A 21,564-nucleotide genomic window follows, 5' to 3' on the forward strand; every position below is an offset into this window, starting at 1 on the left:
TCGAATTGACCATTTTTACGGATGTTCCAGATCTTCCACGGGAACACCCAGTGGACAGAATGGTCCACATGTGGGTCAAAGCATCGATTCCATGCTCATCAATTCCCTACTCAGGGTTCAGCAGAAAATGGTTCTAAAAAAATCCCGTCGCTTTACGATGGAATCCACGAATTAACCATTTTTACGGATGTTCCGGATCTTCCAGGTGGCCACCCGGTGGCCTCTAAAACACACAAACCTCCAAAAATACATACATGCACTAGAGCACCCTTTGTCCCAGTGACATTACGCAAAGATTCATATAATCAAACACTCATATAAATATACAGGCCCACTGTTATATTGTTGGGTACCCGGGTACACGCACTTAGTTTTCAGTGAGTCATGTAGCCATTACGACGCAAGCTTCTGTATATCATATCAATGTCGACGATTGGTAATCTCTTCCTATATGTTACCCAGTGGAAAAAAAATATTGAAATTATTGTAATTCATTTTAGTAGAACCCTTATTGCAAGACATGTGAAAAACGCACTCTTACCCCACCAGTGGGGTAAGTCTAGACCGGCGCCGGGAATCGAACCCAGCCACCTTCAGCATGGTCTTGCTTTGTAGCCACGCGTCTTACCGCACGGCTAAGGAGCCCCCCCAGAGTATATATTAAAAAATAAGAGTATGTAAATAACATTTAATTGATGTTTATTGAAAGTATATTATAGAATGTTTGAAGATTACGTAGCTCTGAAAGGGGGAGGGGGTCCTAGAAATATACACTTTCCCACGCAAAAACTTTGTTTTTTTTATTGTCTTGTAACCAGGCTAATATCTCCTAAGATGTCCAGGTGGGTGGTTCCTTAACACTCATTCGGAAACAGGGGTGCTTCGCGGTACAACTATTTTTCCCATGGGCACAATTCTTCCTTTCCAGATCGATTTACACACTTCACACTCGCGATTACAAAATAACAACACTACTTTATTTAACTTAAACGAAATATTCCGGAGCTATACATTTTGTTTATCTTAACGCTAACATCATATTTCTTATAGACTACACATCATAAACATATTAACAAATTTAGCCGAACGGTGGCTAGTACCGGCGTGCCTGTGTTCGCGTTGCTGTATAGTAATTAACTGGCTAGAGTAACGATATAGAAATTATCAGACCGATTATTGCAACTGTCGAAATGAACACGAGGAGGGAATAGTGAGAATGTGAGCACGCTCTTATCAGCATCTCGTTATCTCGCCATCATATCCACCACTGCAAATTTAAATGTACATCTCTCCATAGTTCTCACAGGTAACAGATGGTCTCTCGCCAAATCAATCAGCTACCAGAATTCAGGATAGACGAGAGTTGTTTATATCTAGTCGGGTGCCTTGCTGGACGGATGGACAGCTTATTGTTCGATTGGATGGCTCGCAGTTAATAAAATATGCCATGGTTGTAGCTCTAAGGTGATGCTGCTCCTCGACATTTATTATATACAAAAAAAACTACAGAGGCAAAAATATACCAGGTTTCGCGTGGCTTGAACAAAGGAATTTTTTAAAGAATGATTTGAATTGAAATTTGAATTTAAAAATTTGAATGAACGGAAAGTTTGAACATTTCATCACCCCTCCCCCTATCTTATACTTTTTGTATGAATCCTCTAAAAAATCTATGAATCGTCATACATTTCGCAACCCCACCTAGCTCATCGTTGCGTAATTTATGGATGTTTCTTTCTATTAAAGGATTACCATTTAGATGAAGTGAATTTCCGTCATTTATCCCTCCCGATACGACCATTCCAAAAGTTACTCTTCGGAACTGCCACACTGGTTGAGGATCATCTCATGAGTGAGTGCGTAACACCCCCCCCCCCCTTCTAAGGCAAAACCTATAAACCGCAATGTATGCAAACTTTGTGTTATTTGGTAGTCCAAAAAGTCATATAAAAATATTACTGAGAACACGTAATAAATATTTATTGAAAAGTCGTGAAAAATTTAGCCGAAATGGTGTGGTCGTACTCATGGCCAGGAATAAGCAAATTTAAGGAAACAGTTCTTGAATTCTATTTACACATTTACAATTTATTTACACATCTGACGATATTTATAAATGTACACAATTCTGCACCTTTACCCATACCGATCCATGGGTTAAAGGTACTAGAGACGAGCGAGCGCGCGCGGCGCGAGGTTCGCCTATGCGAAAGGACCGTACTGGCCGGCGGTCAACTATAGTACTGCTGTTGTTTCTACTGCTATCAGGACTGTTGCTTGCGAGGAAAGGTTGATGGGGAGAGGGACACAATGTCTCTGCAGACGATTGGCTAGAAGTAGGCATCTAACTATTCTGCCTCATATATTTATATATGATTGGTGTGAATAATGAATACAGTGGAGAAGTAATAAACTCACAAAACTATTGTCTCGTTGTGGCCGGTGTCCTATAGATTCGATGCCTCATCCTGAGAGGTAATAATGATGGATTACACATTGCACTATGGGCTATGTCGGGATTCCAGTGTGATCAAAAATGGTTTACGTTTGGCGTGAACAGGGCGTAACAGCCAAAATTTATTCCTTCTGATGCTTTGTCTACATATATAGCTTTCCAATGACTAACAGAAACAAAACCAAAGAGTCTTGCCAGAAAATTTCACTTTCTGCCGACAACAGCTAAACCAATGAATACGCCACTTAAGGTCACTCCTGACGGAATCCAAGTTTCAAAGTGCTCGCGTTTTCGTGAGCACACCACTCGATACGAAGGCGTCGCACAATTTGTCATTTTTGTTGATTTAGCTTTGCTGTGTCGTAACATGCGTGAAATATTAAAAATGACAGTTGTGCGTTGCTTCCGTATCGAGTGGTGTGCCCTCGAAAACGCGAGCACTTTGAAACTTGGATTCCGACAGGAGTGACCTTAAGTGGAAAATCTCTACAGCAACTATCACCGGCGACCGTCGCTCAGATCGACAGACGCTACGCGATTAAGTTTTGTACTATGAAGAAATTTCGTCTTGGGTCAAATTTCTTTTGCTACTCTTATCAACAATACGCATTTTGAATCACTAACAGCTCATAACCAAAATCAAAATCTTGCGAGAAAACTTCACTGAATGCCTAGAATTTGTCAGTCTCTTCTACGTTTTGAAAGAGCGGTCCGCTCTCTGGGGAATCCCGATCAAAATGGCTCGTGCGCGCTTTAAAGCAGCTTTTTTGTAACCATTGAAGTAATCCCATAAGCACCGCCCCCGTCGTGCACTTCATATTTACACACATAACAGATCACAAAGAGGCGGGGCTAATGGGCTTGCTTTATTGAATACAAGAATGCTACTTTCCGGCGCGCGCGTGCCATTTTGATTCCACAGAAAACGATCGAACAAGATTTCACGCAGCGGAGCGTATATAGCAGCATGAAGGCGCTGGGAGCAGTTTCAACGAAAAACCATTGCATCGATGGTGGTCATTGGTGTGGTTCATTCAACCTAAACGATCTACCATTTTATGTGAAGAAAGGGTTGATTACAAAAATGGCGTCTGAACCGATATATTTCCAAAAATGCAACTTTTGAATCCCTAACAGCAAGAAAACACAATCAAAATCTTGGGAGAAAACTCCATTGGACTGCTGCTGACGCCATTTTCTCGAACAAACTTATTGCGTCAATTCCCTCCAACGCGCGCTAGTAATTGTACTTTTTACTTTTTTTCTTCCTTAGCAATGGAGGGGGAATCTGCTCAACAGACATCCTGGATTGACCAGGAAGTGCGGGGTTAGGGATCACCGAGGAAGGCATGACTACATCCCCGACCGGCTAAACCGTTTCCATTGCAGCCAAGCCCATAGTCCCTTCGGTACAACCAGAAAGTAATGCTTCAAAGGAGGGCCAGTGCGCAAGGCACCCTCGAGGTTAGCTGCGTGTCCTTGCAGCACCGAACATCGTAACTCGCTTTTTTAAAAGAACACCATGGTATCGTGCCAGCGCGTTGCCGGCTTTCCAGGTGGCCTTACCACGCCCTATGTCCTCGGAAGGTGGGAAGGGTCGACTTCGCGCCTTCTTCCCTCTGCACGACTGGTATCAAGAATGATGATGCCGCGTGTTGGGGTGACCTTTCTGCGATAGGGCCTATTCGCCAGCACACAGAGGGACTTGCCGACGCGGTGCTTACGCCTGCCCCAGCCTTGACGAGAACCCCTTTTCGTCATCGGGCTCGGAACCCGCCCGGTTGACCGACGCCGCGAAAGCGACGATACCATGTTGTTCTTCGCGCGGCCACTTGTTCGATAAAAGGATCGAGTTCGACCACAAAGCATGACCACCGGTCACCCATGAAGCCGACTTCGATCCCTTGGACCACCTCTTATTTGCGCCTGAACTAGCCATCCTTGAGTCCACGTGCCACTTTCTGTGTAGCTCCGAGACGATTTGGGCGATAGCCGATAAAACGGCGTTCCAGCCAACTTCATCTTTACACATCCTCCGAACTAGGTTGTCCGGGGTAGTGTCCAGACCACGATCGACACGTGTTCCGCCGTTTCCTCTAAACCTGCGCACACCAAACACTCGGGCGAAGCCGAGCAAGCCAGCTGCGTTACCTGCGCTGTGATTTTGCAGCACGCTTAAACGCCGGGCACATCCAACCCCCCATGGGGTGCTTGCTGTTCACAGCTTTGCTGGAACAAATCAAACAATTGGGAGGGTTCATGCAGCATTGTGCCTTATGTCCCTCCAATCCGCAGCGTCCGCTGCAGATAGCCGAACCAATGCTACCTGCGTCCTTGCCGGACCTTTCCGTAGCCGAACGGCTGCGGTGGGCGTCTCCACTTCACACTGTCGCCGCAGTGCCGTGACGAGCTCTTCGACTTCGGTGATCTCGTCCAGGTCTTTAACCCTTAGATTCACCTCCGTAGTGAGTGACCTCACCTTGACCGTCTCGCCTAGAACTTCCTCCGCCAACTTCTTGTAGGCGGCGTCCTTTTGCGAGACGCCCGCTTCAGCTCGAGGATCATCTCGCCCATCCGGGTACGTCTTATTCGACGTACGTCGGCGCCGAGTTCACCGAGCTTGACGTCACTCCTCATCGCCTTCAAAACGTCCGAGTACTTAGCCTCATCCGCCGTGATGACTAGGGCATCGCCACTGGAGCGATTGGCGCCTACCCTAGACTTCTTGCTACCCTCATTCACCTGGGCCTTCTTTTCGGCCCTTGACGTCTTCGGTTTCCTATTGTTCTTGACCAGGGTCCAGGAGGCGTCATCCCCCTCTATTTCCCTGGTCTGGTGCGGCTGAGAACTTTCAGCCTGCCGTAACCCCTTACCACCGTCTTTCCTGAGTGGACGGACCTTTCCAGGTCCTTCCTCCCCCGGTTTTGGAGGTACCTGGGGTTCAGCCGGGGTTCAGCTTCCCAGCCCCACTACCCTTGTTCGGGGTAGTAACCCTCCGCGTTTTGGAGCGGCCCCCAGGGAGCTCATCCCCTGGAGACTGTCTCCCTCGTTTTTGTGTCTGCTCCGTTGGAGCAGTCACCCCCGACATATCCGCAAATACTTGAGCCTCAGTCTGGGTAGACTTTGGTACCACCGTCTTCGCTGGCACGCCCTCGGTCGATGCGACCTTGCCCGAGTCCGCGAATCCTTGGGCCTCAGTCTGGGTAGACCTCGACTCCACCGATTTCACGGGTTTACACTTGGCCGTCCCGACCGCCCTCTCCAGCTTGGCTTTCGGAGTTTCTGCAAGCTCCTCTTGAGGTCCTTGCTGATATTATGCTTCGATGACGCAAAGTCGATTATGGCGTCCAGCTGTTCCGTCGTCATCTCGAAGGCCGAAAGCCCATCGCGTTTGCGGTTCATCGCCTCCACAAGCCATAGGCCGTCAATAACCCCTACCGGCGTTTTTTTAGCCGAGAGGAAGGTTGAGTGACCCACGCTGGCGCTGCGCACTGAGCTGCCAACTATTGCCTCTGGGCTCCTAGGCGGAGACCTAAACAACCCACCTCTTGCGAAGGGGTTGTCGCCTACACTAATACCACTAATTGAAGAATTGTCTTTGTTTTCCATTTTGGTCCCACGAGTTGCTCGGGAAAAGAGGTCCACCACGCCAGAGCCCAGCATGACGCGGTAAGGGACAATTACTGTGGAGGGTGCCCAGGTACCCCACAGGCTCTGTTAAAGGCCTAGCTTATTATTTCACCCCTCTGGCCATGCATCCCCTCGGCACGTGTCGCTTGACGCCTTGGGATTAGGGGTTAGGGACGATGGTCCCGGTCTAACTCGCAGTGGCCATGGGGAGGGGTCGTCAAGCCCTTGGACAAAGTCCCTGCTACCCTAGCTAGTAATTGTACTGCCAAAAGGGAAGTGTTGCACTTAATCACGGATCAACCTTCTTCTTCTTTTTCTTCTTCTTCTTCTATGGCACTACGTTCCAACTGGAACTTGGCCTGCTTTTCAACTTCAACTCAACTGACGTGACCGAGAATCGAACTCGCCATCTCCGGATTGGCAATCCTACGCCTTTGCACGCAAGGCTAACTGGAGATCCGATCAACCTTCTTTTGTATAAAATGGTGGAACGAAAAAAAGATTTCATTTCCAATGACTATTTTATTCTTTAAAAGAGGCCTGCAGCACTAGACTGGCTCACCTCTACAATTTCCAATGAGTAACACAAACAAAACCAAAGAATATTGCCAAAAAATTACTTTTTCTGCCGACAACAGCCAAACCGATGAAGACGCCACCTTAGCGGAAAATTTCTTGAAGCTGCTTTAGTGTTTCCGATTCTGCTTATTTTTCCTTTATTTTGTGGTGTCTTCTGGAATTCTGATGTCTTCTACTGAAAGCCAGAAGAGTGGCTTTAATAACGACGAGTTGTGTTGATCTCTTTTCCACGGCTGGAGACTCAAAGACCATCCAGTTGGGAGCTGCTATTAGGCCTTTTGATTCAGTTGTCCTCCGAGCAGTATGCTCAATGGTAATAAAGCTACACAAACTATGATGACAAATGCTATCTATTTCGTATACCTACGAAGTCTCACGTCATCTTTGCGTACAACCCGATTGGGCAGTACCTTTGAGTTTAATTCCATTTATTTGCAAAGATGGAAAAAGGGTGCTTGGTGGCTTTGTGTCACTGCTTCTGCCTCATAATCAGGAGATTAAGGGTTTGATCCCTGGCCCTTTCCAATTTCCTATTAGATAATTTCGTTAATCATATAACTCAATCTCTTTGCAAATCAAATTCTCATTGCTAGCAAGTATGATTCTAAATATAGAATTGTTATAAAAAGCTGCCTGTTACTTAGTAGCAGTAAATAAAATGTCAAAATAGATTGGTATTCATTTATACCAGCATACAAATGCTATATACGGTCGCTATGCTCGAGCAGGCCTCATACAAGTAAGAATGTGTGAGGTTGATATGCGGGTAGCGATGGTGTGGTAGACGTGTGCGTGGTATTAGAATCCAATAGCATTCAAATTCTAATTGTAAAAAATGAATCCCATTAGAATTCACTTTAATACTTTCTCATTTACTCTAGTACTTCTAATTCTCATTCATATATTCCTATCCCATAGATCGCATCACTTACCAAAGTGAATCCAGATAATATATCCCTTCATACTAACACAATATCCTATCCTAAGACTATCGTGGAGATGCAGAGGTATACTCGGTCTCTAGTAGCAACGAGAGTTGAACTAATAATCCTTCCTTCCCTTGATGACAGTAAGGACGTGGCCGGCGCCGTAATTGACTTAGTAAAAAATGCATTGAATTTCCGAAATTTGCACATTGAGAATGATAGCTAAACCCAAGCTCCATTCAATTGGTTCCCTGTGCAATTTCGCAAGTTCTAATCAATCACGGAGTAGCAACTACGAATTGTACGGTTATCCTGCTCATGCTCATGCTCATTTATTTGCAAAGATGGAAAATTTCGCCGAATTCTTCTAAAATTCAGTTTATAAATTTCCCTCATAAGCCTCGAGCTTCTTATTTGAAGCCTTCTAGCAGCCATTTTGTCACTATGAATGAAGTTCCAATTAATTGGTCTAGCGAAGCTACGTACTTAGGACTTCTGCTAGATCAAAAATTAATTCCAAAAAATCACAAATGTAAAAAAATCTACTCATTAACAAAAATTCATAAATTTGTCTAAAGGACCAATTTTCACAAGTATGTACATCCTTAATACATCCTTAGTACATCCTTAATCGTTGGTTCAACAAACAAATTTTTAGACCAGCCATGTTGTATGCTGTGCCAATATGGACAGATAATATTTTGAAAATGATTCTGATGTTGCCTCCCTGGTATAGTACCAATGAATTTCTAATATTCAGTCATTGCAATAAATGTCCAATAGAAAATTTCAATTTTAGACACAAATCGTTGCAATCTTCTTTTGCAACGATAAGCTCCTTGTACCCTTAGAGGGTGGCTGGGTTCGATTCCCGGTGCCGGTCTAAGCAATTTTCGGATTGAAAATTGTCTCAACTTCCCTGAGCATAAAAGTATTATCGTGTTAGCCTTATGATATACGAATGCAAAAATGGTAATTTGGTTTAGAAGCCTCTCAGTTAATAACTGTGGAAGTGCTGAATGAACACTGCGAGGCGACAATGTCCCAGGGGGGTGTAATGCCAATAAGAAGAAGTAGAAGAAGTTTTAAAACATTGTAATTCTCACCAGAGGAAAAATTTCACTGCCAGCAGCAAGATGCATTAAAAATAATTTAAAAAAAAGTATCGTAGCAAACAAGACAGTTTTTATTTAATAAGCTTTATGTACCCGGCCTTGCTCGGAATTGCCAGTTTGATTCGCAGTTTTTTTTTCACAATCGGAAAATGAATAAACCAATTGGTCAACAGGATAATTGCGTTTTCTTATCGATACTTCATCATTTGATCAGAAGAAGGCAGATTTCATTTGAAAACATTGACTGGTTTTGAAGAAGGGAGCAAACCCATAATCGCCATATTCCGGGCAAACGTTTATTTCTAAAGAAGGAAAAACATCCACCGATGCCTTATTCCGGGCAAACGTCTATTTTTAAAGAAGGGATCACATTCACCATCCAGAAGGAAACACATTAATCATTGCTTGTCACTGGGCAACCATAATTTCGATAAATGGTTAAATTGATCGATAACTAAACAATACAATAATGGGTTCAGAAGTTAGGCTGGAGCATACACACAAACATACAAACATTGAGTTTTATATATCTCGGTACTTATTCAAAGGACGTATGTGATTTTGTAAACAAAGATGCATACGTCGATTTGTCAAATATGATGGCACTCCTACGCAAACCAACACAACGAACATGTAGCCGAAACCTCCCCTACCTGTATGTGGCGATGGTTTGCGTGGGAGTGCTATCAGATTGCAGAAATCAACGTTTAAATTTTGTTTACAAAATCACATACGTCACATACGTTGAATAAGTATCCGAGATATATAGATAGCTAATAGCTATATGTATTCGGCTTTGCTAGGGACTGAAAAGTAAATTATTCAATTAAAATGTCCAATGCTGTAGCACAAAACCCACAGAGGTAGATCTACCGCTCATAGAATTGTTCCTTTGTATCAATCTATTTTTATATATTTGTTTGGCCCTTCTACCTTTTCAATAAACATCTTCCAAAAATAGAGAATAAGTGTACCAAATCTGGTTGTAATTTATCCTGGGAGTTACACTGAATTGCTCATTTTTTTAAAGACAACCCCTTCCCCATAACTTCCCTTTTTCCCCAATGACCCTCCCACCTCCTTTGTTATCTTCTCCTTGGGATAGAAAATGTGTACACCAATTTTGGTTGAAATCGGTCCTGGGAGTTAGGTGTTACACTGAATTGCTCTTTTTCTAAATACAACCCTTCCCCCTTACCCTCCCTTTTTCCCAATGATCATACCACCCTTTGTTATTTTCTCCTTAGGATAGAGAATGTGTGTACCAAATTTGGATGAAATCGGTCCAGGGGTTCAAAAGATACACTGAATTGCTTGTTTTCTGAACAATACCCTCCCCCAGCCCCTCCCTCTTTCCCAAATTACACTTCCATATGATCGACTACTCTTAGTGAATATGTGTACAAAATTTGGTTGATATGGGTACTGGGGTTGGGAGTTACACTGAATTGCTCGTTTTATAAAGACAACCCCTCCCCATACCCTCCCTTTTTTACAATGACCGCCCCACCCGCTTTGTTATCTTTTGTTTAGGGTAGAGAATGTTTGTATCAAATTTGGTTGAAATCGGTGCAGGGGTTCAGAATTTACTCTGAATTACCCGTTTTCTGAACCATACCCTCCCTCCAGACCCCTCCCCTTTCAAAGATTACACTCTCATATGGTTGTCTCCTTATATTGAATATGTGTACAAAATTTGATTGAAATCGGTCCTAGGAGATGCAAGTTACACATAATTGTTCGTTTTCTAAACAAAACCCCTCCCCCTTTTCTAAATGACCCTCCCACCCCCTTTGTCAACTTCCCCTGAGGATAGAGAACGTGTGTACCAAATTTGGTTGAATTCGGCCAAGTGGTTCAGAAGTAGTTAGCGAACATACATACATAGATTGATTTTTATATATATAGAAAATTATTTCTTAATCGAACTAGGGTAACGGTATGTAATGTTAGGCCTGGATGCAACGTTGGTTCATCATGCAAATTAATCAATAATTCAGCAATAGTACATCGTTTTGTGAAGAGATATTTATCAATGCTTCTTTGAAAAAGTGTACCAAGCCGACATTGTTTATATTACGCAAGATTCATGCACTTCTTTAACTGATAAACGCAATAAACCTGCGTGAAAAATTGCTTTGACTAGGTTTGTTAGCAACCATTGAAGTAGGCAGGCAGTGCAAGAGATTTTTCTTTATCCCAATAAAGTAGTTTTTGGAATGGACTTACCTATTTTTGCACATTAGATGAACGGATAACAATCACACTATTTTAGATTTTATGTTAAATTCACTATTTTCATTAATATAGTGACACAATTAACCAGAACTTTTTTGAACAATATCAGTACACTCGTTGCCAAAATTTGGCTGACGATTTTCACTTGAAGCATTACTTTATAATTGCTTACATTGCGGCAACAAACGATTTAGGGTGAATAATGCACCAACATTTCATGAGCCGAAAATGCATCCAACACCAGAACCGAGATTAGGAAAATTGGCCGAACATAAAGTCCATTTCGCACAAAACTATTGATATGTGCGAGGTGAACCGACCCAGGGCCGAAAACCTCATTAATAAAGATAATAATAATAATAATAATAATGTAGGTGGGAGCTCAGGTGAAATACCCTGGGCGTCCATGAAAAACCACCATTTCGAGTAGGTGGGAGCTGAAGGCCCAATTCCTAAGCACCAATGAAAAACCACCCTCGGGCGAGCACTGGCGCTTGAACCTAGCTATTTAGCACTGTAAAGAATTAAATAACTTTACAGAACCCGTAGCTTCCGGGAATGAAAGCACACCCAAATATGGAGTTACGCTCAAGAACAATACCACCCATGCGATTGCCCGAGGAGGGAGCCCCTACTGGAGCTGGTCCTGGAACGGGGACAGAGCGAGCGGCCAGCGGCTAGAGGAAGGAGAGGTGCAACAGCGACCCTCTAGTCATCGGGCTCAGCCCGTGCCGACAAGGCAAAACAGAAACGGCAGCAGAAGAAATCACCAAGGCAATGCTGCACCTGCTGATGTTGCTGTGGTTGATCGACGTCAATCACTCACGTTAGCGGGCCGCCGACGGCAACGGATCATGTGGACAAGGGAGATGAATCAGTACGTGATCCGTTGCTACTACGTTTGCACCAGGATGGAGACGGATATGTCCGGCAGACCGGCGATGCTGGAGATGTTCAATGAGAGGTTCCCTCGGTTTGCACCCCAGCTTGACCAGAACAAGTTGTACACACGCCAGAGAGCTATTATGTCACATAATATGCTGACTCCAGAAGACGTAGAGTACATCAAGCGGGAAGTGCAGAGGGAATTAGGAGAGGAGGAGGCAAGATCGAGCGATACGTCGAGAAGGAGTTCTGTTGGGTTGGATGCATCAATCGCAAGTAACCGTCGCGATTCGATTGCACCCGCCGCTCCAGGACCAACAGTGGAATTGCAACGACAGCAATTGAAGGACGAACTAGCTAATCATATGGGCACAGCAGTTACACAGTTCCGTGGGACAGACCCCATGTCCCGACACCGGATACCCAAGTTGCAGTACTCCTATCGGTTGACGAGTACAGTAAGCATCCTTAACCAGGATATTTTGCCACAGTACTTGGAAACCGTGGAGAACCTTGAGGAGCTGCAATTTATCGTGTATTCGGCTGCAGTGGCTGTTGTAAGAACGTTGGGATTGCGAACGCGCCCACAAGGTGAGAGTGATGGATGCGCACGCCCCAAAGCACGAAAACCCGCGTGGATGCGACGTCTGGAGACCCGCATCGCCACACTGCGGTCAAAGGTTGGTCGATTAACACAGTACAAGCAGGGAAATCGATCAACCAGGCTAGTTCGGAATGTTGCTGAAATTGTGAAACCCACAGAACTCCGTGATCTCACCGAGGCGAACATAACTGAGATCCTCGACACCCATGTACAGCGGTTGAGTGCTCTTGCTAAACGACTGCGACGTTATGGAGAATGTTCGAAGAGGAAGGAGCAAAATCGAATGTTCAACATCAACGAAAGGGAGTTCTACAACCACATCCGAAACGACAAAGCTGACTTTGGCGAGGGCCTTCCGGGAGCCTTCCCGAGATTGGAGAAGTCACGCAGTTTTGGTCCAATCTATGGGAGAACCCCGTCATACACAACGGCGATGGGGTGTGGATGGCAGAAGAAGAGCAATATTGTGGTGGAATTGGAGACATGACCGCTATCAACGTGACCGCCCAAGACATACGTGAGGCTTCTCGGTATACCAGGAATTGGGCTGCACCAGGACCCGATTTTGTGCATAATTTCTGGTATAAAAAACTCACAACGGTCCACGGGCGGATGGCGGAATGCTTCAACACGGTACTAGATAACCCCGAGCAGCTACCGGAATTCATCACTAGTGGTGTCACTTATCTTCTGCCGAAGGATCGGAACTATTTGAACCCAGCCAAGTACAGACCAATAACGTGCCTTTCGAGTCTGTACAAAGTGCTGTCATCGGTAATAGCGAGGAGGGTGCAGAACCATTGCGACGTCAACAACCTGATGACCGAGGAACAAAAAGGTTGTCGATGTAACACACGAGGCTGCAAGGATCAGGTCATCATTGATGCAGTCGTTGTTGGGCAGGCCACCCACAAGCAAAGAAACCTGAGCATGGCGTATATCGACTATAAAAAGGCATACGACTCAGTACCTCACTCGTACCTTCTTAAGGTACTGCAGTTGTATAAGATAGACGGTAACGTCATCAGGCTAATGCAGCACGCTATGGGGATGTGGAGCACATCCCTACACATTACCGACAGAGAAAAGGTGTTACGGTCCAGGACTCTCAGCATCAGGAGGGGCATATTCCAAGGCGATACCTTTAGTCCTCTATGGTTTTGCCTTGCCATGAACCCTCTTAGCAGAGCACTCAACCAACACAACTATGGCTATCATTTGAAGGGTGGGGAAAGGAGTACAGGATGGAGATCTTTCAAGTCGGCCCTTTGCACCCCCGGAGGTGTACAGGATCCATAAGTAAGTAAAAAAGGAAAGGAGTACAAACATTACCCACACCTTCTTTATGGACGACTTGAAGCTGTTTGCGGAATCTGTGGAGAAGCTGCACCAATTTCTGCGGCTTGTAACGGTATTCAGCAACGACATCCGGATGGAGTTTGGTATCGATAAATGTCGATCCATACATCTACACCGGGGTCACCTGGTGGATGCCGACAGTTTCCGCGTCAACGAACAGGAGGAGATTCGAAACATGGTTGAAGGCGAAACGTACAAGTTCCTAGGTTTCCTGCAACTGAAAGGAATTCGCCATACGACGATCAAGAAAGAGCTGCAGGAAAAGTTCTTGCATCGTGTCAACGGTATTTTGAAGAGCCTCTTGTCGGCCGGCATGTGGTGAAGGCGATAAACACGTTTGCTGTGCCCTTGTTGACATACAGTTTCGGGGTGGTGAAGTGGACCAAGACTGACTTGGAGGCGTTAGAACGAGCAGTACGAGTGGCGTTCACTAAGCATCGCATGCGCCATCCAAAACCGTCCATTGAGAGAGTCACCCTGCCACGTACAGTAGGAGGAAGAGGCGTCACCGATATACAAACACTATGTGTTTCCCAGATCCAGCAGTTGCGAAGATACTTCGTGGAAAGCCAGAACCGCCACGAAATCTATCGCGCTGTGTGTGAAGCTGACCACGGATTCAGTGCCCTGCATCTGGCGCAGGAGGACTATCAGCTGAATTGCGCCATCAAATCTGTCGACGAGATGATCGCATCGTGGAAGCAGAAGGAGTTACATGGGACGCACCCCCATCAACTGGAGCTAGAATATATCGACAAAGCGGCGTCGAATACGTGGCTGGTGCGGGGTGAACTCTTCTCGGAAACAGAAGGATTCATGGTAGCCATCCAGGACCGGGTAATTGCGACGAAGAACTATCGGCACTATATATTGCACGAAAACGTGGAGGACCGCTGCAGGAAGTCCAATTCAGTAGGAGAGACGATCGAACATATCGTGTCCGGGTGTTCAGCCTTAGCTGATTCAGCCTATCTCGGTCGTCATAACGAAGTAGCCAAGATTGTGCACCAACAGCTTGCTTTAAAGCACAACTTGGTTAACCAGTTTGTCGCCTACTACAAATATGTGCCTGTCCCGGTCCTGGAAAATAGTTTCGTGAAGCTGTACTGGGATCGCGAGATCATAACGGATGTCCTCATTCGTGCCAATCGGCCCGATATTGTGGTCTACGACAAAAGGATGAAGCGGGTAACCCTCATCGACATTGCTGTACCGCTAGACCATAATGTCCAAACAACATTCTCCAACAAGATAACGAAGTACCACGACTTGGCGGAGGAGTTGAAGCAGATGTGTCACCTGGAGGACGTGCGTATAATTCCGGTTGTTATCTCAGCAACCGGAATCGTCCCGAAATCTCTTCTGAGATCCTTAGGAGAGCTGGAACTATCTCAAAACCTCCATAGCATCCAAACGACAGTGGTTCTTGGAACTTGCAGCATCGTAAGAAGATTCCTGAACCACCATAACTAATACATCCGGTGCAAACGTTTATTATAGGATTTTAAGTCAACCGGCGAATGAGATCCACAGAGCCTAATCCCCTTTGGCATTCAGATTGCTAATATTAAAGACATATACGCCATTTTCAGGTTTTCAATCAGAATGGGACATGAAAGAATGAAGGAATGTGCGTCGTTATTCCAAGATACCAATTCGTCTATATCGGTGACCACGACAACAAAGGAATGTAAGGAATCCCAAGAATGTGACATCTGCCACTCGCATTTTTTTTTACGATAAGCAAACTCAAACTTATAAATAGTATCGTAGAAAGTACGATACGAACAGAGTGTCAGAAACATCATCTATAAGAACTAGCAATTTCAATTTCACCATGGCTAAACTTGCGACCTTGATAGTACTATTTCGGTTAGACACAGTGGCGCTCGACCCGATCAGTCAACATTTCAGCTCATTGTCATGCATGGAGCTGGAAGACGGAATACTGATATCTAGTCCACATCAGTGCGATAAGTTTTCCTACTGTGGGGGCGGGTCACTTAGTGAGGAAGTTAGCTGCCCACGAGGATTGCTCTTCAATCCCGACACCCAAGCATGTGATCTTCCGGTAAATGTGAACTGTCGTGATATACCGCTGCCGCCGTGGATGGATTCTCCTGAAATAGATAAAGCTGGAAGATGCCCTAAGGAAGATCCAGAGGATCCATTGTTCCTGCCTGTGGTAGATGACTGCAGTCCTTTTTATATATTGTGTTTTCATGGAAGAGAAATATCTATGTCATGTTATGCTGGACAGTACTGGAATGCTGAAACCACGACATGTGATAAACCCGAAAATGTGAAATGCAAGGTAACATACTTGATTTTATTATCATGAAAGTAATCAAGCAAATAACGTTCTAGATCAATGGAGACACACACGACTGTCCGGCGGTTGGTATTGAATTTCTTCCTCACCCAGAAAGCTGTGGAAAATTTATTTATTGCCGAGATGGTTTTGCACGTTTGCAGAGGTGTTCTTTTCTTAAAGTATTTGATAAAGATAAGAAGGCTTGTGTTTATGGTACACAGTGTTAGAATGAAGCATGCATGTATCGAAACATTACACTTTTTGGACTACAGCTGTACCAAATACCAGAGCATGGACCCATTACCACCACCTGAAATCAATGAGGCTGTCATTACAGCCCAGAATGTTTATTCAAGAGAAGCTCATTATACTGAAATTTGGCCATGGGAACCCATGTAACGCAAAGCTTCCGTTGTCCGAAAAGTTCCCTAGTCCATATGCCTTGAGATTTGGAACCCCAAAAGAGGTCTTAAGTACCCTCTTTGAAGCCGGCCGTTGACTGTAGACCAGCAGTGCAAGTTTATTATGTGCTGTTTTATTGAAATGTACCAAAAATCATTATCAATAGAGAGCGCATTCTGACGAAAGTCAACTACAAGGCAGTTCACTGTTCAACATTTTATCAAAATAGTAAAATTATCAGATGTGCCCCGAAAGGTGCAGTCGTCAGTTTATCAATGATACTTTCTGATAACAAACTACATTCGATGCAATCCCAATTTAAACGACCACTTTCCACAAAAACAAGCAGTTCCTAGCGCACATTCGGACTGTTGACCAGTCGATATAGCGAACATCATGCGTTGCTTGACAATACAAGCGCTGATTGTGGCATGTGCGATTGCTTATTGCTCGTGTCAGAGTTTTGATCCCACTGTCTGCCTGCAACTTCCGGACGACAGTAAAATTGCTAGCCCGAACGTTTGCAATGAGTTTTTCGTTTGCGAGGGTGGAATGCTTAGCGAGGGAGGCTACTGCCCCGCAAACATGCTCTTCAACCCCGTTACTCAAGACTGCGATTTTGCGAATAATGTGGATTGTCAAGGAGTTCCCCTGCCGCCCGGATTCGAAACAGATGAACCAATTGAAACAACGGAAGCAACGGAATCAACCGGATCGACCGGATCAACAGAACTAACGCAACAGCCAGAAACAACAGAACCGACTACCGAACCTAGAAAGTGCCCATCGGAGGATAACGAAGATCCATTATATCTACCGGTGCATAATGATTGCAGCTCGTACATTCTTTGCTATCATGGAAAGGAAATACCGCTTTCATGCCCGGCCAATTTGTATTGGAATGAAAAAACTACTGAATGTGATAGTTCTTCGATCGCTAATTGCAAGGTATGTGAGAAAAAATAACGCATCGTGGTAATTAATCAACTTTGCTTTCTTTCGATTTAAAGCAAAGCGACAAATTCGGATGCCCAAGTGTGGGAATTGATTTCCTACCACATCCCGAGTCCTGCAGAAAGTTCATCTATTGTAGGGATGGATATTCCCGGGAACAGAGCTGCGGTTTTTTCAAAGTGTTCAACAAGGATCTGAAGACGTGCGAGTTAGGTGATTCCTGTTAGTACTGTTAATAGGCTTTCAATTTAGTTTGTAGTTAATAAATGCTTGTTGATTTTTTATACTCATAAGCTGCACCTTTTATTATGGGCCAGGCCCAGGATATTGGCTTTCACAGCTCAATACCTCTGCTCATAGACAACACTGGTGGCAGTTAATGTTTGATCCCATTGCATACGTGACATTTCAATATCTGGCGTACGGCGAATACGGTGTCTTTGTCCGAAGATGCTTATTTTCAAAAAAAAAATCAGTATCTCTAAAACACCCACATGTGCATTTTTAAAATGTTCTATCGGGGGTCATTTTTCCATACATTTGTGGGGAGGTTAAATCGGCTATCATTTAAGAACTCTATGGAGTTTGTACCAAAAATAGTGAAAAAAAAATAAAAATTGTTCTCGATCCCCCGATAGAACATTTTAGTTCACCCACTATATGAAAGAGGAGAGCCTATACTTTCGCGTGGTGGGTGATTTTTGAAAAATATTATTTCCTCATAGAGCCACTGCCACCTGATCAGTGGCCAAGAGCATCTTATAAGGGCCTGTCCACAAACCACATAGACCAAAATTTCACATTTTCCAATCCCCTTCTCCCCTTTTTTTCAAAATATCATAAGTGATTGGATAAAATAAAAATCAACCACGTTTTAAGTAATTCTGCTATTCAAATCCATTTCAGTATGTACACTGGAGTGATTCAAATTTTGATTTTCTCGCTCCTCTATGCTTAAACGATGACATTTGCTGTTTTATTAATCCTCCTAAATGTTTAGCTTATTTGGATGTAACTAGACTGAGCACGCGCAGTTTGAAGTTTGTATGAAAATTACTAAAGAAATCGCCACTTGATTAAAAGACTGTTCCGCGTTGCGACCGAGCTAAAAATTTTGGAGGATTAACAAAACAGTAAATGTTATCGTTTAAGCATAGAGGAGCGAAAAAGTCAAAATTTGAATCACTCTAATGTACACATTACAATAAAATTTAAATTTCAAACATAACAAAATCAAACTGAACAAAATCCAACAAAACAAAAAACAATTTAAAATGAAATCAAATTTAATCCTCTGTCTACAGCTCCTGAAACCAAATCTCGAAGCCAATTAATTTAACTTCTGTTGAATTCGATTCCTCCTGAATTTTGCATCGGCGCACCACTGTTTAATATCTGTCATGCATCTGACCTATAATTCTCCACTCCGGTTCAAAATTGGTAGAAAATCGAAGAATCTTGAGAATTTCGAGTTAAAACTCCGAGAATGTCAGGTCTACATTCTAATAAGTTTTTCGTTGAAATTTCGTAGAATTTCCCGATTGATAACCATTAAAATTTCCCTTTAATACTGCTAAAAACTCTCACCCGACTTTTTAACGTTTTTTTAGCGTGAATAATAAATTTTGGCCATAATTACAGATCCCATTGTGCGATCTGGCCAATTTTCAATAGGAAACAATGGGACAGGATTTCCTGCCGAATATAACCTGTTGCAAGCCAATTGCTTGAGGGTAGCTGCATAAAACATGGGCGAGAGATGGTAAAAAAAATCTCACTGTTAGAAAAGAAGGGATCAAAATGACAGGTAAATCCTTCTTACGCAATAAGCACTTTTTTTTACTCCAAATGTTTCAATAATCATTACCAATGCGTCATTTTTAATGGTCTGATATATTTTTGGATCTTTGAATTCCTCCAGTGTTAATAGTAGAGGATTCTTCATAATGTTCCTTCCGATGTATTGATTTGGGTACATTGATTCCGTTTTTTCTACATGAGCTATTTTTTCTTCTTGCAGACAGTGGTATTGGAAGGAACTATATTTTTTTCGCTCTTTTATGCGATAGAATTGGCGGCAATTTACATTCGACTAGACATAACACAATTAAACTTTTCCGCCAATCAAGTCCAGTACACGCGTCGACAAAGCGTGTTTCCTCGTAATATTTTCCATAGACATGTGGGATGTGCTATCGAATGCTGCCTTCCAAGAAACGATGCCTGGGATTTTTTTTTGCTTCGACGAAGCAGATTTTTCAAAATTTGATTTATTTTGTCTTCCTAAATGCCTATTCCTCAATTTTAAGTATAAAGGATAATAAGTTAATTGATTTGGAATAGAGCTGGTGGTACCCCAGTCAACATTTTGATACGTAAAGCTTTTGATATAAGTTGTCATATACAAGAAAGATAACTTGTATATAATGCACTGAAACGCTATATACCTACTAATGTGGAGGCCATATACGTACTAAGCAACGACTTTCTTGAGTTTTTGTAAGCATTATTACGATCTAGTAAACATTGAAAAAAAAGTAGACAACCACGTCTCGAACATCTCACCTTTGGATCTAAAGGCTAATGCTCTACTGATGTGCTATACAGCAACGCTTGAAAAGTAGCAACTTTTTGACAATCATAATCTAGATGAAGCTCTAGTATACGGTATTGCAGTATACGATGGTTATTACTTTTATACGATTCGAGTATCATGTTGTTGAGTCTTATATGGAAACTGTTTGTAATTGTTCCGATAATGTTCATACATAAAACGATTACGCAGCATTCAAAGCGATTCTGCCCACATATAAACGATGATGAAATGTCAACATCAGTGCTATTTTGTTTCGTCATGTTTACCACTTTGTTATTTTCATTTGGTTGAAGTTTAGTTATTTTGGTCAATGTTTGGCAGTGGTACAGAGTACAAATCGGTAGTATTCATGGAGTTGAATAAAATAACAGCATTTATGGAATGAAATTGAATCCCATCGGATGGAGTCAAGTAAGTGGAAATGAAATTTATTTTATCGTTGAGATACAACAGTGGGAACAAGTGAAAACTATTTACGAACAACGCACATCCGTATACGATTTTCATGGCAATACGTATGTGGATATACGATTTTTGCGATTCAATCAGATTAACTGGATATTGTTTATATTGTTTTAGGACTTTTTTTGAACACAATCGTAAATATTCCGTATGCAGATATTACATACGATAGTAATCAAATTCGGGCTATCTTTTTAAGTAATCATATACGAGTGTGATAGAAAACTGCAATACATGCGATCAAATATATACTTTCATATACGATCCATGGTTGACTGGGACCCGCACACCCCCAAGTGGTGCAGATGTGGTGCAATCGAAAGGGAGTTGGGGGTATTACTCCGGAATTGTCAACCGGAATAGTCGAACCGACATCGGCACTCGAAGAACCAACCTGCTGAACAAAGAAGAAGGAAGAGCTTCGGGTATGTAGGGCACCGCCAGTGCGGACGTCATCCACCACCGGATCACCTCTGTGAAAGCGCCCCCTGCGATAGCCGCCGCACATAGGGGTATTTTGCCAATCTAGCCGGAATAAATTATTTTATTTGTTGAACCAGTGTTGTAAAATGTCATTTGCATTCGTTTGTATAATTTTCCTAGAACTTTTTCAGAAGTTAGCTATCAATTCCTGAGGTATGGCGAACTTATAGCGCTTAAATGTGCCTACAACTTTGACCAACAAGACATTGCTGTAAATATGTTATCTGGAGCGTGGGAGGCAAAATGTCATTGAATTGAAACCAATTACTATTACAATCAAATTACTTTGTGATAAAAACAGTTTTGAGGATAACATGACCTTCATACACACCGAGATCACTTTTCACGCGATTGATTTTCATCAATTTTTTGGTCAACTGAAATTCCACGACTTTTTCAATTTCACCTAATTTTTCCATGATATTTTGTAGATTTTTTCGAGTGATAACCGTAAAGCTTTATTTGTTCCATGTGCCAAAAACAAATTGCGTAAAAAGCAACCCCAGTGCACCATATAATAAACATATGACTGTATGTAGAATCCGATCAAAATACTAGTTTA

General features: G+C 43.1%; 3 protein-coding genes across 3 annotated transcripts in view; 2 read left to right on the forward strand and 1 right to left on the reverse strand.

The window, feature by feature from the left end:
* Positions 1–21,564, reverse strand: part of LOC134222325 (uncharacterized) — a 101,947-nt gene that overhangs the window by 56,247 nt on the left and 24,136 nt on the right. The gene's annotated exons all lie outside the window — the stretch shown is intronic.
* Positions 15,499–16,433, forward strand: LOC134220483 (peritrophin-1-like). Its single transcript, XM_062699544.1, has 2 exons — positions 15,499–16,105; positions 16,159–16,433. Exons 1-2 carry the CDS (start codon positions 15,629–15,631, stop codon positions 16,330–16,332), a joined length of 651 nt encoding a protein of 216 aa, XP_062555528.1. The 5' UTR covers positions 15,499–15,628; the 3' UTR covers positions 16,333–16,433.
* LOC134220482 (protein obstructor-E-like) lies at positions 16,870–17,754 on the forward strand. The gene is made up of 2 exons (XM_062699543.1): positions 16,870–17,455; positions 17,518–17,754. Exons 1-2 carry the CDS (start codon positions 16,904–16,906, stop codon positions 17,686–17,688), a joined length of 723 nt encoding a protein of 240 aa, XP_062555527.1. The 5' UTR covers positions 16,870–16,903; the 3' UTR covers positions 17,689–17,754.

This window comes from Armigeres subalbatus, chromosome 3 (assembly GCF_024139115.2).
Source record: "Armigeres subalbatus isolate Guangzhou_Male chromosome 3, GZ_Asu_2, whole genome shotgun sequence".
NCBI classification, from domain to species: Eukaryota; Metazoa; Arthropoda; class Insecta; order Diptera; family Culicidae; genus Armigeres; species Armigeres subalbatus.

Bases quoted from the DNA above. Each gene is read 5' to 3' on its own strand.
- LOC134220482 (XM_062699543.1), top strand. From the start codon at position 16,904: ATGCGTTGCTTGACAATACAAGCGCTGATTGTGGCATGTGCGATTGCT. The intron at 17,456-17,517 runs GTATGTGAGAAA...TTCGATTTAAAG, and splicing joins CTTCGATCGCTAATTGCAAG to CAAAGCGACAAATTCGGATG.
- LOC134220483 (XM_062699544.1), top strand. From the start codon at position 15,629: ATGGCTAAACTTGCGACCTTGATAGTACTATTTCGGTTAGACACAGTG. The intron at 16,106-16,158 runs GTAACATACTTG...ATAACGTTCTAG, and splicing joins CCGAAAATGTGAAATGCAAG to ATCAATGGAGACACACACGA.